General features: G+C 47.3%; 2 protein-coding genes across 5 annotated transcripts in view; both read left to right on the forward strand.

The window, feature by feature from the left end:
- The window catches only part of LOC126536540 (sialin-like), an 86,156-nt gene extending 68,270 nt beyond the window's left edge, over positions 1–17,886 (forward strand). For all 4 annotated transcript variants that reach the window (XM_055074072.1, XM_055074073.1, XM_055074074.1 and 1 more), the window contains 5 exons: positions 1,047–1,196; positions 2,623–2,755; positions 3,638–3,796; positions 10,284–10,369; positions 12,753–17,886. In XM_055074072.1, the coding sequence (XP_054930047.1) occupies positions 1,047–1,196; positions 2,623–2,755; positions 3,638–3,796; positions 10,284–10,369; positions 12,753–13,001 (777 nt within the window). In that variant the 3' untranslated portion in view covers positions 13,002–17,886. The remainder of the gene's footprint in view (positions 1–1,046; positions 1,197–2,622; positions 2,756–3,637; positions 3,797–10,283; positions 10,370–12,752) is intronic.
- On the forward strand, positions 4,494–8,445 carry LOC126536541 (clathrin light chain-like). The gene is made up of 2 exons (XM_050183553.3): positions 4,494–5,038; positions 7,888–8,445. Exons 1-2 carry the CDS (start codon positions 4,746–4,748, stop codon positions 8,261–8,263), a joined length of 669 nt encoding a protein of 222 aa, XP_050039510.1. The 5' UTR covers positions 4,494–4,745; the 3' UTR covers positions 8,264–8,445.
- Positions 17,887–19,147: the final 1,261 nt, after the last annotated feature.

A 19,147-nucleotide genomic window follows, 5' to 3' on the forward strand; every position in this document is an offset into this window, starting at 1 on the left:
AGTTGCTCTTTGACAACGTGCGGGTTTGGGATGTCGCAGGCTCATTAACTTATTCATTTTCAACTGGTTCACTCAGGTTCACTCAGGCTCCAAGCCACCTTGAGTCCGAGTCTGAATCAAGAACCATTTCATTCATTTCAAAATAAAAGAAATACAGGTAAATAGATAGAACGGAGGTTCCAGAAATTAAAGATTGCACTGGGACTCTCAATAGAAAAAATAGAAACAAAAAAACAGACTAATACGCGATAAGCAGCGTACAAGTATTATGAGGATAACCAAAACCAATATAAGGCCAATTTGGGTTAGTGTTCCAAGTTAGTCCGAGTGCGTTCGAGTGAGTCGAGGTCAGGAGCAACATTAGTCTGAATCGGAGTGAGTCGAGATGAGTTGAAGCAGACGTGACTTGGAGCCGAAATGAGTGCCGGTGGATCGGAGCTTACTTAAGCCTTAAATTCAAGCAAGTGCCAATTACAAGGAATTTCAATTGTTCTTGGGCGCACGAGACTTCATTCGAGACAAAGCCCCCATTAATCCAAGTTAATCTGGCCCTTTTATCATCGAGCGAGGTCGAGCATAGGACTCTGTGAATCTGAATGAATAGGTTATTGCGTACGTCTGAGCGAGCCCGAGTCTCTATGAGTCCATCGGCCTTAGTGAGCTTGCGTGCGCCTCATTTTTTATGAGTCAGAGTCAGAGTGAGTTCGGCTGCGTTTTTTTAATGTGAGTTCTGAGTCTTACTGAGCCCTCAGCTAAAGGTGCATTCTCTGAGCACGTCTGTGCGAGTTCCGTTTAATTCGACGACCTGTGGGCCGCGGGATATCTAAGCAGCCCATATTGAGAAAACGGTCTTGCTAGGTGAGTGTTATTCTCAAGCGCGATCACAAGCAAGAATCACTAAATTCCTTTCTCACGTGCATTCGAGGGACGCATCAGCCATGAACGTCGTGTATCTTAAGCATACGCGTTTCTTAAAAAAACCCCGATTTAAGCACGTTGTGAGTAACCGTTGTACCCTGTCTGTACGCTTCTTCATTTACGTACAGGCTCGCAAGACGCCGTGGACCAAGATGTTCAGCTCGACAGCCGTGCTGGGCGTGGTGATGGCGCACTTCGGCACCCACTGGCTGCAGTACGTGCTCGTGAGCGAGCTGCCCACATACCTGGGAACGGTGCTGCACTACGAGATCGACGACGTGAGTAACGTGATGCGCAGATGGCACGGCCGCTTTAATTGTGGCTTACTCTTTGACACAAGTTTGAATAGAGTAAGAGGAACAGTCTGACAGTTCGAAAAAAAGGTAGATCTTTGGTCACTTCAAAAAGAATGGTAATAATAAATAGGCTGCGTTTCCTCTCAACAATAGCCTAATTCCCTGTCCCACCATCATACACGCAGTTTAGGTTGCGGATGATTTTGCGTAGCCATTGTCGTGAATCAGTTTCAATTTTGTCAGTTTCCGACGATTTACTTCTTTTTCCGTACTCTTCAATAATATATGCTTCACGCACCGTTTCAGCCATCCTAAATACATTAGATTTCTCGAAAGACCCACGTGCTACCGATCACTTCGATTTCAACTTTTCCTAGATTTTTTATGCATCACTAATACACTAATACATTTCGTTGGATCTTAAGTGCATCAAGCAAGTCACTTGACGGTGTGTCTCTGTTTTTTTTTTTCGTGAGGTTTACTTTCGGGAAACCAATATGTGCACTCGACGCCGAGCGTCGGTAAGCGGTGTAAGGTCTTATTCCTGACAGATAGATTGTGATATCGTGTCTTATTATAATTAGATATCGTTCCGTTTGCTCGATGTACGTCTTACCAGAACCTGCCGAGAAGCGTGAGCCACTTCTAGAAGAATCCACATTTCCTTCCGGTTCAAAACTCGCCGCGCGCATTCTTTATTGTCTCAAACCAGCAGCAAACCTATTACGCGAAAAAAGAAAATTAGATTGAGCTCACATACGATAAGACTAGCCCTGCCACGTCATTTACAGAACATTGAGCCCGCACCAGGAAGAGCGTTTCGAAAGCAATGTGACACTGTGTGCGATTGCGCATTGATTAACTAAACAACCGTGTTTTCTCCCACCACAAAACAAGCGAGCGATGATGATATTCCTTCAACATCTCCTGTTAAGGTGTCTTACCCGGTTAATCACATAGTGCCTGTAGTACAGCACTGCTGTCATTACGGTTTTTCATTGTCTTGGTAACGCTTCTGACGTACAAAAACAGTTTGTTGAGTTCATTAATGTTTTTATTGGCATTTTAGAATGCTACTGTTGCTCCGGTGTATCTGTATAGCGGCAGGTTTAATGACCACGTCGGTGAGGAAGGAGCTATGCGGAATGACAATGCTTAGCTGAAAAAAAAAAGGAAATAGCAAAATAAAAGAAATCTAGCGCTTATAGAGGAATAACCGACTAGATGATCAACGGGAAGTGGCTTAGCCTTAAGAAGAAACCGCTTATTAAAGCTGCAGGGTCGATGTATTGCAGCGGCGCTAGTCAAGCAAGATGGTAAGATTGAGCGGTCCACTAAACTAGAATTTGTAGTCTGTGTGAAACGCCACGTGTCTAAAGCGAATGTACTCTGCGCTTGTGCCACGCAGAATGGCCTCTACTCTGCGCTTCCGTACATCGGCGCCATCGTGTCTGGAGCTCTGTCGGGCATCATTGCCGACTACCTGCGTAGCCGAGCGCTGATGTCGCCGACCCGCATCCGGAAGCTTTTCAATGGGCTCGGTGGGTGGCTGTTCATGTTCTGTCGCTGCCCACATTCTATCACGCACAGTATCCTGTCTACAACGAACGTCCCGCCTATTCTGGCAATACATGTAGCTCTGTGGAACGTTGTCAGGTTCACAATGCCCTGGGGTCCCCTCGTACAATGCTGACACTTAATTTTCCAGTCAGTCCACATATACGACTGACTCGCACTTTACATGACACACACTTGTGCATTAACGGTATGCAGTGGAGCCTGACGTTTGCTTTGTAATTACAAAGAAACGACAACACAGTACAATAAACATGCATAAAAATACTACGTTTATTGCTCCTTCTATACAAGAAATGACAGATAGCCGAAATACATACAATGACTTATTGTTTACTTCGTTTGGAAACAAATACACGCTTGAAAGAGAGGAAAGGGGCCGCATAGAACGTTCTGATAAAACACTCTGAGAAATCGAGCAACTTTGACTCACCACGCAAGAATACCGAGCGACAATTTTTCGCCTGTGCTCCACACCGAGGCTTAAACTGAGGCGTGTCCTATAGCGATCGCGTTCGCCCATGAGAGTACCGAGCTTCGAAGGCGAACGGGATTAGTACCGCGGAGTGCACCTACGAGCGTGCGTCGTCGTCTCCCACCCGAAAAAAATGAAGCAAGTTCATCTTGCGCCCGAGTTAACTATGCCGTCAGGTGGCGCTAGCATCGGAACACTCGCGCCATCTTTCGTCGTAGCCGCGTAACAACAACACCCATTCCACGGTGGCCGATTCCTTCTACCGCGAAAGTCACGTGGAGAAAGCGAACTTTAGGAGACCCGGGAAGGTCGGGCGTCCCCATAATAATATCAAGTGCCCTCTGAGCGCACTGCGTACTGTTGGCACGTGCAGCGCACTTGGTTCCTTCGGTGATGCTGATGATCGTGCCCACGGTGGGTGGCTGCAACGGTCCACTCAGCCTGGTGCTCTTCGTGTTGGCCGGAACCGTGCGCGGAGTCAGCGAAGCGGGCTACATGGCCATCCCAGTCGACATGGCGCCAGACTACGCAGGTGAGAAACCTTTCTCTTAAAGAGATACTGTAGAGCTGTATTAAACGATATTAGGGAGATGCTGACCTTAATGACCGTTACCACAGCCATCACCTGCAGGAACTGGTGATGCTTGCCTGACACAATCTTCGCACTTGCGGGCATGCACGCACGCACGCACGCACACACGTACACCACAACGGTGCAGTCACACAAAACATGTTGCAAGTTTTCCGGAATATAACACACAGAACAGACAAGCGAGCACGTCCTCTGAATTTATGCTTCTGCAACGGTACTATGGTCACTGTCTCCTCCTCTGACTTTAGGCGCTCGCGCATTGCTATTTCTCTCCGGCAAGAAACCCAGCCACTGGCGCCAAACCACGCAAGACGAAAGCCAAAGGAAGCTGTTCGCTTTTAAATAGGGAGTAGTGGTAAATGGGTAGCAGTGGCAATACTTAATTTATTTCATGTCACTGCGTCGCCATTTAGTCCCAGACGCTTTTGTTATGATCATTCTTACGCAGATGCTTGCTCGACAGAGCCTCGACGCAAGTGGCGTCATCTTGCACTTTGTTCGCCCGAAGGCGCATCGGCATTATTCGAATATCGACACCGGCGCGCGATGCTTTGACTGCGACAAAGCACTCTTAATGAAGGCGAATGCCGTCGCTTTGAATACGAGAAAGAGAAAGCACGTGCACGCGGCTTTGAAACGCCGTCGTCATCGTCACCTCGCGCACCGGGCGCGTGCACGCCGCGAGGGGCCGCTGCAAACGCCCAGCCCTGTGCCCGGCGCGTTGCGCATTGGTTCACCGCAGCGTCCCTGAGGCTTCGTAGCGTCGTTCGACGGCCGCGCATCGTTTCCGGCAACCTTTGAGGCGACTCAAGGGCCACCCCGTTTTTGACCGAAGCACCACCCTGTTCTGACCCAACCGTCAAAAAGCCACAAGCAGCCCTAGATCGCGATGGATGAGTTCACGCCATTCGAGACGCACCACGACTCGCAGCAGTCGTCGCTGCTGTCGCAGCAGCACCAGAAGTTGGACAGCTCCATGGACGACCTGTTCAACGGACCGAACCCGATCGGTGGGGGCGGCTGCACGTCATTGGAAGGAGACATAAACCTGCTGGAAGGATCGGCCAGCCAGTTTCCCGCTGATCTACCCCCGAGCAATTTCTCTCTGGACGACATGATGAGCCCCGACGCACCTTCAAGGCCGCCAGCTGTGCCCAAGGATGAGCCGGAGACCATACGCAAGTAAGAGGGATATTTTTTTATCTCTGCAACTGTATAAAACGTTTTACAGGGTGTCTACCAACCGGGAATTCTCAGGGAATTTGAATATTCTGGAAATAGTCAGGAAAAACTCAGGGAATTCGCGCTTACATCAGGGAAAATTAGCTGTAATTCTATTGAAAGGGAACTAAAGTCGCGGTAATGCTGGCTCGCGTAACAAAGAGGGATCGTGATGAATAGGTCTTTTGACGCCGTGTCGTCAGCTGGAGGAGTTGTCAGTGTACAGTCAACGACTGACTTTCCGGAGGCCCGATAATTCGGACGGCTTCGCTGCATCACCGCGTACCCGATGGAATCATTGTATAAGAATGTCTGAAATTTTGGACGCAAGAGCCCTTCGCCGTCCGATTTTGTGGACTTCTTGCTGTGACCGCAGGTATCAGACACCACTGCCGCCGTTTTTATTACATCGCCGCCGCGGTAAATAGGACCAGCTGCTTAAACGCCTGCTGTTAAGCTTCTTGCCATTCGGCGCCGTGTTTTTCATTGAAAGAATTTGCCGCTATAAGCAATGGCACCGACTCTGTCTTTGTGGTCCTCATGATTGGCTTCGAAGCTCGGAAAGCATGGCACGTTACATCTTGCTTAGAACGACAGAAAGCTGAGCTAGTTGGTAAGGATTCATTATGCAAAATAGAAGTGAGGCGTGCAGACAGGACACAAGAGTAGAGAAGTGGACGGCGTTCGTGTTGTCCACTTCTCTACTCTTGTGTCCTGTCTGCACGCCTCACTTCTATTTTGCATAATGAATACGTTACATATTGCTGGTTTTTGAAAGTGAGTTTCGCCTCAATACGAAAATGTTAGACGGTGAAACATACGTAAAAGTCTTGTAGTGAAGCATAACAAGCGGGGGTAGGGGCAATTGTCACGCGACACAGTATGTATTCCTTAACTATGCACGCGTCCACCAGCCATCTCCTGTCAACGTACGAGCACCAATAGGCCTAATAAGTGTACAGGTAGGCCTTTTCGGATGTGCCTGTGGCGATTTGAGCCCTTAACGGCAGTAGAAGGCTTGGATTGATTTTTTCGAACTGCCCGATTTTACGGACGTTTTCGAGGCCCCTAGGGAATAAAAAAAAGATGGACGTTGACTGTACAACTGAGGAAGAGGATGCTTCAAATGGTCCGTTGGGCGAACGCGCGGTGGAAGGAGGACGAGAACAGAAAAAAACCTACGCAATGAGGAATGAACGGGAAAGGAAGCGTGACACTGCTTCTTTCAAGGAGCTTGAGCTCAAAAAACGAATTGTTGGCTGACGCCGAGATGAAGGTGTCCCTCATCCAAACCAAAATAAGCTCTTCAAAGCAGTGAAACGCCACATTGGGGCATTGTGTGCAGGCTCAGAGTATGTGAGGACAGTTGAGAAAAGTTCGGGCCTCATACCAATGCGCTTGCTATTAATTGATAAAAATATATCATATTCGAAAATACTTTTTTCTGCATGTAGCTCCTTTTTTATTTGTATTTGAGAATGTTCGACTCAATTTGCAATGAGTTTTACCTTTTTTTTCAAAGATATTTTGTTCGCTGTGCATTTTACTAACCCCTCCCTTCTGATTTCTTTTTTGAATAAAATAAATGCTTCTCCTTACTATTCAAGCAGGATTAAGTTTTTTGTTTAATTTTTAGCATGCTTACTAGAGAGTGACAGCATCGGGCGACATGGTGTCTGCCTGTCTTGATGTAAAACAAAGTTCTGTATCACTCAGGGAACTTTGCAAAGGCATTCAGGGAAAACCTGGAAAACTCAGGGAATATGGAAATGTCAGCTTGGTAGACACCCTGGTTTTCTCCTCCAAGCGTCGTCGCACAAACTAGAGAATCAGTCTATAGTCCTTAAAGAGGATGTTCAGCTCTGACACACAACGCGCCAACTAAACGCACTCTCAAGCAACTCAGCAGTATACAGCGTAGACTTGTGTCACGATTCGGTGATCACGTGAGTTGTCAATGAATCGAGCCGTAATGTCACAAAGGTGTCTCGTATCACCACGTCTCTTGATACGCCTTGCAGGTAGAATGAGCATAGTGTGGAAAACATCGAAAAAATGAGCTCACTCGGTTACTGTTCTCCGTAGACCTTACCGTAAAACGCTTACTGCACATACGGCATTACCCTGCAGTCCGCTCTTGTTAACAGCCAAAACCAACACCATTTTAATGTTTCAAACATGTGACATGGTTTTGGCTGCCAAGAATAACAAGCTGCGCACGATTCATCTCGCGCTCTTAAGTCGAACTACAAGTGCCAGATTATGTTTATCATTTACGGGACATGTACTTTTTGCGCAAAACTTTAGGTCCGGATTTGACTGGAACTGCCTGTGGAGTGTATAGCTTCTTTAGTACATGTGGTTCTCAAGGGCTTTCTGGATAACAGTGGTGGTCGTACCTTAGAAGACCGACTGCACGACCAAGTGACACAGTTACGGTAGCACAAATGGAAGCAAACATAACTGATCCTTCGTCGTTTCCCTGGGATCAAAAATATTCTCGCCTCGAATGGCAGACGTGGTAGTGGAGGGTTTTGACCACTTGAGGTCTCTTAGAGTCAACTAATTCATATAGTACATGGACGCCCTTGTGTTACTTCGGCGTTGTTCTCTCTTTTACACCATCTGTTCGAACGCGGCCGCCGCTTTATACGTCGGGAATGCTTTATGCTCAGAAGAAGAACGCATGTGACCACTCAGTCATCGCGGGGGTTCGCGCACACACTGAAGTCAAGGTCTCCCGAGTCTTCAGCGCGCCGAAATGGGCGGAGAACACGCTGCTGTGCTCACAGTGCTGCTTTCCTTCGCAGGTGGCGCGAGGAGATGCAGCGGCACCTGAAAGAGAAGGACGCCCAGGAAGAAGTCAAGAAGGAAGAGTTGCGCCTTAACGCGCAGCGCGAGCTTTCGGACTGGTACGCGCGCTATAACGAGTCCGTGACCAAGTGCCGCTCCGCCAACCGGTCTGCGATGATGTCCGACTGGCTGCCCGGCAGTGGAGCCAGGGACGGTGGGCCCGCGCCGGACAGGGTGCCCGAGTGGGAGAATATTGCGCGCCTCTGCGACTTCAACGCCAAGGCGTCGCGCAATGCGAAGGATGTGTCGCGCATGCGCGCCATCATCCTGCAGCTCAAGCAGAGCCCGCCACCAGGGGCACTGGGCGTCATCTCGCCGGTCATCTCGATGTGACGGGCGAAACCCCGGCTTCCGAAGCAAAGCGCTTGCTGCTGGTCCCCACTCGTAAGCATGCTGCGGCTATTGGAGCAGCGTGGCCTCTACGTTCCCGCTACCACAATAGACGGCAGCGCTTCGATCGGCTGGCTCCTTGTTCTGTCCACGTGTGGAAGAAATAAAAAGAGGTTGAAAGTTTGCGAAGGCAGTTGAAAGTCTGTAGGACCTATAGGTGCTGCTGACTGCTGTTGTCATTATACGGTGGCCTAACGAACGAAATTCCTGACTGGCCCTGGCAACCAGGTCTGGTTCCGTGTAAGCCAGCCAAAAGGTCCTTTCGACATACGCCGTGCTTGCTATTCTTTGCTGTGCGTAGCCACAAGCGTTTGCATTCTCTGGATTCAAGTTTTTGGCGCTGCACATGGGCGCACAGCGCTCGTATCATAACGATGCTCGTCTTTGCATGAATACGTAGTTAGTTTGAAACTACGGTTACCCACGCTGACAGCGGCAAATGGGCTCGAATGTGTTTTAAGAGCATTCTCGGTATGCCTTAATAAATCTTTCCCAATAGAGTTTACAGCCGTTTGGGAAGGCAAACGTAAATTTGATTACAACGTTGCGTAAAGCTTAATATAGTCGTTTTGTCGCGCGAGGATTGTACAGCACCGGAAAGCTTTGCGCGATGACAGTACTACTGCACGTCAGAAGAAGTCGCTAAAGTGAACGTGCACAACCGTGACCAGTCGATGCCTCGCTCTTTATGGCGACCCGGCCCCGTTCGCCTGGCGCATGCATTTAGTCAATGTTTCCTCAAAAGCAATGACCTGAAATCTGGAAAGAAGAGTATGGATAGCGGACCACGGGGTTAGAGGAGTCCTGAGATGTCGACTTCTTTCGAGAACTGGCAAGACCCAGTAATTTTTTTCTCTCCAGGAGCACGCAGGGTTAAAATCACTCGTCGGTGATTGGTGGGCTCCAACGTACTTGCGCCGCATGTCTTCGATCGCAGTGCGGCTACAGACCAGCTGCTCGATTAAAACTGTCCGCTGAGTCTTGTAGTTGTGAGGACCAAGAGTGCTGCTTGTGCGCTTTAGTTTTCACGAATATCATTTTGTTTGACCCCATTGATGCGTCTGAGTGCATGAGCCTCTTGAGCTTTGTGCGCACAGGTTGATCAAGTCTGTCTTCCCAACTGTGGCTCAATGGTACCAGAACGTGCTATAAAGAACGGTGTGCCCAGCCGCTGGATGGTGGCGATGCGCAATGCGATGTGTTAAGCCCAAACCCCATGAGAGCGATCTTGTGCGCGACAGCGACGAGCGACGGCTTCGAGCGCTCGTTCTTGTCGCTCTATCGCTCGGTTCGGGAAATCTACAATTCGTCGCTACGAAGTGCTACGAGCGGCTAGCCAATATTGCCAAGCCGCAACAGGATGTACATCAGTAACATACTACCGGTTGTTACACGGAAGGCGCAAACGAACGAATTTCGATATGTGCAATGATATAAAAACATGCTACAAAACCTTCAGGAATATTTTATGCGGCTCTGTGCAGCAAAACAAATCGGCTTAAGTTGTTAGAGCATGCGTCAGGCGAGTTTCCGTGTGTATTTGCTGCCCTCGTACCGTCAACAGCGGGGAGCCGTCGTTCAGAGTCGTCGCTCGCATGGCGTTCGACTAGCAGGCGACGAGCAAACGCGACAGCCATCTCCAATGCATCGCGGCAAACCTAATGCAAGATCGCTTGCATGGGGTTAATACTTTCCTTTTGCGCATATGTAAACAAATATTCGGGTGCTGTTATACAGGATAAGCGCGTTGCGCTGACGTCGCTACACCCATGCTGCCTTGTATAGAAAAGCGTAAAGTGTATCGTTAACAGAAGGGATCGTCTATGACGCGATACCTCTAGCGACGTGGTTTATGAGCTGTACAATTGTGGCTGCATTACAAAATATTCTGTCATTCTCATTCCACTGGTAACAATATTAACGCTCTGGCTTCATGTGAATTTGTATTTTCTCATTCACTTAGGGACAATTCTGGGTATCTGCGTGAGCATCGGCAACACAACCGGCATCCTGGTGCCATACATCACAGGTGTTCTGACAGAGACAATGGTATGGCATTCATTTGTTTTTCGCGCAACGCACACGCATGCTGTTAACGCGCCTTCACGTTCGTGTGGTGTCCTAAAGTCCTGTTATTGGAGTCGAGCACGAAACAATACACGGATCGGGGCCACTAAGTGCACGCGCCGTCCAAACCTGCAACTTATACTTGACTGTGACGATTGTGCGGCTTGCACGCGTAGTGGACGGTGCCACGTAACATGCACAAGGTATACGACGAAGGGCACCGAGTTTTACGTATAAGGCGACTAGAAGTGCTGATTTAGGCGGAACATGTCCCGCATTTACTGGCCGGGTCCTGCTGTCCCGCAGCTTACGTGGGGGACTGTCTTATGTCCCGCTTTGGGCTCTCCGGGCCCGGACTTGTCCCGAAGTGCCCGCACTGTGGAGCATAATTGGCTGTTCGCGTACTCGGGTGTGGTGGCGCCACCTTAGATAAGACTCGAGAGGCAGTCGGCAAAGCTAAACAGTTCCGAAAGTGAGGCAGCAGCGCCTGCGATTTTATAACGGTTCGTAAAGTGGACCGTTGTAAAACGGCACCACGCTTAGAAAGCGCGACCGCTACCGGCTCGTCAGTTTTCTCGATCGAGGTACAATGAACTTCTCTATGCGTTGGCTAACGAGCTGCACATAGATGCCAAAGCTCACTGACCACGCCGTCTCCATGTCGTTTCGGTTGTCACGCATGTGGTGTTAGAAGCGCGTGGAATAATGCCGAAACACAAGTACAAAGTTACCGAGTGTCTTGGAAAAGCGTTTCCCTTCACATGAGCAAAACTTGGAATAGACGTACGCTCAATCTCATTTCTATCTCATACGCCCCCTCTCCGTCCCGCTTTGGCGTTCGACAAATCTAAAAAAAAACAAAAAAACACATACACACATTTTGGCGGTTTCTGTGCCAAACCACGATCTGGTTATGAGGCAAACTATAGTGGGGGACTCCGGATTAATTTTAGCGGACACTCAACGCACAGCACAAGGGCGTTTTTTGCATTTCTTCCTCGTCGAAATGCGGCCTTCGCGGCCGGGATTTGATCCCGCAACCTCGTGCTTAGCAGCACAATGCCGAAGTCACTAAGCAACCACAGTGGATCGATCGAAAAATTTGGTCACAGGATATATTACTTCTCAAAGCTCGTAGGCTTGGCTGTACGGGTAATTTACTCAGACTGGAGATAAAACTCGATATCTAACGAAACCTCATAGTTTGCGAAGTTCCCGATCTGACGAAGCAATTTCGATTCCCCGGCAGGTATACTAGGGTTCCATGTTGCCATCAACCCGAATTAACGAAACTAATTTGGCCGCATTCGATTTAACAAAGTTTTTCCTGGATGAATGAGTAACAAACCGGTAATTTCTTTGTAATTTTAGCACAGACGGGTTTTTCTTCGAGCGGACGCTCTGAAGCTATCGCATTAAAACATCTAGGTACCCCAGTTACGGCCCTAGCTTTATTTTGACGAGGCTGCACGCCACGTCCATGCACGGAATTGCGGACTCAACACCACCTTGGGAGCGGTGGTTGTTTTGATTATTTCATGGTTAATGCGACAGATGGCTGGATCAGCGGCAAATACAATGCCGCGGTAGCTTTTGCGTCTCGCTACGTTACAATTTTAGATTTCGAAGGAGCAAAAATTTTCCTTTCTTGATTTTACGAACTTCCCGATTTAACAAAATAATTTTGTGTCTGTGTGCCAAAAGCGCTACGTGCCTACAAACTTAGGAGATATTACATGTTGTAATGTTACTGCAAATCGGAAAAAAGAAACGTTTCTATGTCTAGCGAGCAAATTACTAAGTAGGTATCAGTTTACACCTGCCCACTTCTGGCCATGTCATTTTGGCGTAAGGAAAATGCAGAAGTAAAATACAACGGTAATACAGTTCGCAGCGTTCTCAGTGCCGCACATTGATGCTTTTGTGACGCGCACCCGGACAGATGCAGACACGAAACCCAAAGGGCTGCATGCACCCTGCCTAGTACGAGCTGGGGTCTCGCTTGCCGAAATCAAGCCTAAAAGCCGAAATCACATGAACGGGATTTTTGAAGTATTTTCGGTGTGGCGTCGACCTTGTGCTGCGCTATGATTGTACTGTAGTCGCAGCCATAACTCTTTCTTTTTAGTTGCCGACTTTTTAGTTGTGACATGGCGCAAAGCGCACGCGTCGACACTACACGCCTCACGCCTAAAGTGTGCCAAATGTACGTTCCGTGCGGCTGGTATACTTAAATCTTCCACCCGCCAATCCACGTGCCAATATATTTTTTTACATAGAATTCCTTAGAACTTTTGGGAAATAAAAGTAAATTATTCATTCATTCATTCATTCATTCAATCGCTGCCTGCCTATTCTACCGCAGAACACTCTGGAGCAGTGGAGCTACTCCTTCTACCTGGCCGGTGTCGTGGGCCTGGTGACGGGGCTGTTCTTCCAGCTGTTCGCCTCGGCCGAAGTGCAGAGTTGGGGGCTCGCCGAAACGACGTTGGACAAGGCGCTGCCACGCGCCACAGAAAAGACGGCGCTGAAAACCTCCAAGCAAGCAACGCCGAGCATCAACGGTGCGATCGCACCGTTCGCCGACGGCAAGGAAGCGAGGACTGAGCTGTGATATACAAAACCAATGTCCATCCTTGCTCGCTGATTCATTATATCTTCCAAAGAAAGCGGGAGACTTGGACGAGTTTTGCACCGTGATGCTTTCTTTTCGATGCGTATGCCAAAGGAAGTCTGAAGGCGTTCGACAATGCGTCGCCGCATCATGTCCGTTCGCTAAAGGTTACCGGGGACAACGTTGTTTCCAATGAAATGGTGAACGCGGAATGCTGCAAACTTCTTTCGCTCGAAAGTGCAGAAGCCCTTCGCGCGTTTCGACGACGAAATCGCAGTTCCTTTATGACAGACATCCAACGTTAACCCGCTAGCTGCTCCGTGATAAAAGTGAATTCCTATGTGTGTTTAGTACTTGTGCTACATGTGACATGCTGTGCTGTAGTGCAAGACTGCGTGAAAGTTTGATGGATGCGCTTACGCTCAAGACAGGCAAAGACAGCGCGGTTCTTCCTGCATACGCACAGGTCAAGCCTTATCAAGCCAAAATCATCTTGACGGCCACCTTTTGGACGTGAACGGCAGCGTACCCTGCGGTGCTTTTACGACAGAACTACACGTCATCAACTACGTCATTGTCTACGTTTGTTCGCTGATGTGTGCTTGTGATCCCTTCTACTGGGCAGCTCAGTTTTCCCGTACATGTGCCACATGTGCAAGAATGCGTGTATTACAAAACTGCGTCTGTTGCTCGTAGCAGCCTGGCAGGTTGCAGAAGTGCGCGCCAACGCTAAGACATCGAGGCCTGTGTCCTCGACGTCGCGAAGTTTCGATACGTGTGTGAGCTTCGACTGCAGTTTACTTCTGTGCGTGAGTGATGCGCGCGTGGCTTTGAGGATGTGCTACACTCGTAGTGGCCGTCATGCTATAGCGCACAACAAGAACGGCGCTTTTGTCACGTGTCTACCTGGGCTTATGGGAGAAAAAAAGACGGCCCGTGGATAAAAGGTCCCCGTATGAAATGTCCCCGGAAGAAAGAACCCCAGTAGAAATGACCTATTGTATAAAGTAGGAAAAGATGGCCCAAAAAGCCAGCTAGATGGCAACTCTGAAAACTGCAGTATTGGGCTGCTAAGCACGAGGTCGCGGGATCAAATCCAGGACATGGCGGCCGCGTTTCGATGGGGGCGAAATGCGAAAACGTCCGTGTACTTAGATTTGGGTGCACGTTAAAGAACTCCAGGTGGTCTAACTTGCCGGAGTCATAATCAGACCGTGGTTTTGGCACGTAAAACCCCATAATATAATTTAAAATAATTTAAAACTGCTGCAGTCTAATGTGCCGTGGAAGTGATAGAATACGGCGCATCGCTATACAAAATTGATTGGCATAAGAAAACTATTTTTCTACGGAACGCTAGAAGCAAGCACGGCATAGCAAATTACAGAGAGCAAGCGCACAAATGTAGATAGACCGCGCGAACGACGTTGTAACCTTGCTCTGAGCGTCTCCGCCTTATCTCCTACTACGTGGACCATCCACAGTGCACTGTAGATGGGACGATAAAGAAAAAAACAAAGATATTTAGCATTCTGTTGGACGAACAGTGCAGCTTTAACTAGCCTGTGCGAAAGGACAAACGCACAACATTTCATGTATCGCCGAGCTGCTGCCGCTGCTGACTAAAACCGTACGTTATCTTACTTAGCAGTACATCTGTTGATGACAATTTCGCAAATTAATTGCCTGTAATGTTCAAACAGGTTTCTGTAGAAGTCATTTGTTTTTACGTGGGGCCGTGTTTCTTTTTCCTAGAAATTATTTTTTCCAGGTCATTTCTTTCGAGGACATTTTTTCAGAGGATATTTTTTTTCCCCCACATGGGTCTAATTGTGTTATACAAGGCGTGCACTGGAGGTCACGAATGTGACACTCACCGGATGCGCACTTTTTATGCAGTCTGGCTAAGATATAGTTGCAAGGTGCTTTTTTTGACCACCTGGGGTTCTTTAATGTGCACCCAATGCACGGTACACAATCGTTATTGCAAGCCTGGAGTTGCCTGTCAGGCAACTCCAGGCTTGGCTAGCACCTGCAGCTTTCGTTGATTTCCATCTCTTGCTCAGGGCCCACCGTGCAGCTTCGAGACGTTAAATCCCATAAATTAATTAACCGCATCGTCAGAACTGCGAAGCTCTTTTGTGTGAAGCGACAACCACATGGAGCGTATTTGGGGCTTATTTACGGGTGTAGCTTCTGTGCGTCTATTTCACGGGCGCTTTCACGGCCGACTACATGTCACAGAGTTAGCTTCCGGTACGTCTTGTTTCTTTTTCGTAGAGTGTGTGTTTACGTACATATGGACTCTATTGTGCTCCAAGGAAACGACTACACATAGCCGCTGCAGTGCAGTCCTGTACACCGCTTCATACATTACAGGAAACACTGTGGAGGCTAGAGAAGCTTTTCACCGTTCACGACCAGCGAATATTGCGCGTTACATGAGTCTAAGAAACAGGAATGTGCTATACGTAATTTGGCGCACCATTGCCTTCATACGCTGCAGTCGTAGCTTATGAAACATTTGTTAGACATCACAGATCTGAACCGAACGACGAGTGGAGGGACAAAGTTTTCGCAGCGCACTGCCGGAATTCGCGACCAAAACATAGTGCATCACGTATTGTGATTTCAAGGCACGCAATGAATAGGTTATTTTACGTATCATTAGCTATACACGTTGAGTTCCAGTGCGTAAAGAACACATTGTTCTGTTGAAGGCATCAAAGGTTAATCACAGGTTAATCCCAACAAAACTCGCGGAGGGATACATTTTTGTGACAGCACTACTCGCATAGCTTCCGAAGGGTTGTCTGCTATGTATGAAATGTAGTATACTATTGATCCTTATCGTGCATTTGTGCCGCGTTCGCATGTCTCTATTATTATTAAAAAAAGAGATACGACTTATTGCTGCGATGACTACGACTGCTGTACGCTGCTTTATTCATTAGTCCTTCTTGTCTATCTTTTCTCTCTCTCTCTCTCTCTCTCTCTCTCTGTGTGTGTGTGTTTATGTGACAGCGTAATTAGAGATATTGTGCGTGCGTACAGCAAGGCGGAGAGCCACGCATTAATTTTGTGTCTGTATGCGAAAGTGGAGTTTCGACTCATCACAACACGACTTAGAGCAGCTTGCGCTTATAGGAGCCGTTGTCTTTTGACCATCAGATTTGTTTTAGAATTTTTTTTCATTAGCATTAATGGAGCGAAATTTACGCACACTGTTAGAAATTAATATGGTAGGTATCGGATGTATATATAGCTATGTTCATATCTATCTGATGGCCATATAACCTTTTTTGAAAATATATCCACAGAGAGGCCTTATTTGCAGGGCATATAACGTACAACCGCTTGAAGAAATGCTCTTTCAAAGTTGCTTTACATTATTCCGAAAGTTGATCTGTCACTGTCATATCTGCTATCTTTTTTTGAATTCAAATAAATTCAGCTTATTTCATGTTCCAGTGACATCAAGGGATGAGACCAATAAGAAAAAAATCCTTCATGGCTGTTTGACGAGCTAGCAGACCCTGTACACAAAGTTTGTGCGCAAATGCAGTGGTGACAGAGACAGACAGCATATATTAACACCTCTGTCACGATTGACAATTAGGGCAAGCAATACAGACAGACGGGCTTGGGATCTGCAGCATATTTAACAGCATACATAATGGTTTAACACCTTAACATGTGCAAGTGAGACTTGCATATGCCCATTACAAAGAAAGTATCAAAATCTAGAAAATATCGAACATTTCGGGTTTTGAGTTTATAACTCGAGCAAACACAAGGTACATAATAAAATATCATATAAATGCAATGTTGAGTCACATTGTATGCTATATAGCTCAAGGTTTCTGATGAGCTTATACAAACTCGTGTTTTGGTGCAAACTGTTTAAAAATATTGGAATTGTGTTTGATAACACTTGAGTCCCATAATTCATTCTAGATAAAGTCCACTTTTCCATGTGTCTTTTCGTATGGATGAAGTTAAACGTTCGTATTGTGGCCATACTGTCAAAAAGCATTTATTCAGCGTTATTTTTTTTTTAGCAGCATTTTGCATAAGCATAATAGGGACAATGTGCACCTGTACATGAATTATATTTCAACCTGAGAGATCAATTCATTTTTGAGTGTTAAACACACTTCACGTTGTTTGCTGTTCTTGGGCACAAGTTTCGGCCCTACATCTGCGAGACCTGCCATTCGTTAACACTAAACGCAAGTCAGTCTGCGTCTCGGCCCCAGCGGATATGCAAGGACTGCACAGTAAATGTCGAACCAAGTAGTCTATTTGTTCCTCCTTAAAAGACATTTTGTCTGTATAACAAATTCCGAACGTGGCAAACCAGTGTGTAATGAACATTTGTACCTTAATTGCACATTACAAAACTGCGACTAATGTACAAATGCGTGGGTATAAACATATTGTCGCGCGCTACCATATGGATACGAATTCGCACCCGGGTCACACCACACGTTTGCACCGGTGCAAATGAATTGGTGTGCCTGTGTATGTGCCATAAATGTGAAAGTGGCGAAATGTGTCTTTAACTGAAAAAAGAAGCTCTAAGGGAAAGAGAGACAGAGACCTTAGGAAACGTATAACTATTTGTAACTGAACAAGTTGCTTCATGCTTTTTCGACGTTTAGGACACGAACTATAGAGGGGAAAAATTATGTGCATGTCAACTTTCTTTTCGGTATGGTCGGGGTCCTTAACGCCGATGAAAGAATTTGCGAAAGTTGCTGTATGTTTAGCTAGATCTCTGAAGCATTTCGCTTGCGCTAATTCCTGGAGAGACGTGCACTACATACTTTGCTGTTTCCCGTGCATTTATGCAGATCAATAAAGAACACATGGAAGCTCGTCACTTGCGTAGGTGGGCTGAACTGCGTCATTATCCCATCTTCAACAAACTCATCTTACCCGCTGTCACTGAGCCGAAAGTACCCTATTAAAGTCAACCTACAGCAAACATTCGGGCGCCGTCAAAAAGCATTCTATTTAGTGGTGATGCTAAAAAGCAGTCCCCGAGCAAAACGTTATTGCAAAAACACTCCAGGGCGGGTCACACAAAAGGTTCGCAAAAATCGACGTTCTTGATGCCGAAACTCCACAAAAACGCCGCATTTACCGCTCGCCGGAAGTGACGCATTAGACAGAACGCTGAGTACCAGCGCCTTCAATGGTCGCTCAGGAAAGACAGCGAGCTCAGCACGCATGTGCGCTCGTAACTTCTACGTCACATGCGCTTAACACCAGGTGGTGTTTGTGATATTGGGACAGGTGGCTTTAATCTTTCACTCATAGAGGAAGGAAAGAACTGGGAGGTAGTTTTCCGTAACAAGATCGAAGCCAAGGAAAGTTGGCCCAGCACGTGACCATGTCGCAGTAAGCTTTACCTGCCTTCCACAGTAGCACTCAGCGACCGCTTTTCCGTCAACGGGTGCGACAGCAAAGACGATACATTCATCGATACATTCATCGATACATTCATCGAAGACGATGAATGTACACGCTGAATTAAACGACCGATGTTGCACGAGCATGTCGGGTGAAAACGTGCGCATGGTGGTTGGCAGGGCAACTTGAAGAAGGGCTCGTCGATAAAAACCTACGGGGAGCCAAGCCCAATGGGGTCGACATATGCAAGCATGTTCACGTGTTGGGCTGGCGTTTTCTAGAGAGAAAAGGCGAAGTGTGTTGTTTCACGGAGAGTTGGCTCGCGAACGCTGACTGCGTGACGTGATGCCCCCTTTCTTTCTGCCTGATGGCAATTGAGGCCGGCAAGTTGTCCGCCTACAGCGCCTCTTTCGAGGTAAACAGTATGTCACCACAAGTCTGAAAGTCCACTGTCACGTAGGAACACATGTAGAATGCGTGATAGTTCTCTTCGAGCAATCTGGTGGCCTTTTGAAAACACTAATCGCGTGCACAACCATGTGGAAATCATCTTGTTTAATTTTCGTTTAAAATTGTTTAATGTTTCTTCCTTCTGAACTAGAAATGCTGTCTCAGTGCAGCGCCCCTTTCTGAAACCAAATTGGTAATCTGTTAAGAGGTTATATTTTCTAGTAAATTTCTCAATACGAGAATTAATCAATTTCTCGAGTCCCTTAGAGAATACAGGC

This window comes from Dermacentor andersoni, chromosome 4, assembly GCF_023375885.2.
Source record: "Dermacentor andersoni chromosome 4, qqDerAnde1_hic_scaffold, whole genome shotgun sequence".
In the NCBI taxonomy this organism is placed as follows: Eukaryota; Metazoa; Arthropoda; class Arachnida; order Ixodida; family Ixodidae; genus Dermacentor; species Dermacentor andersoni.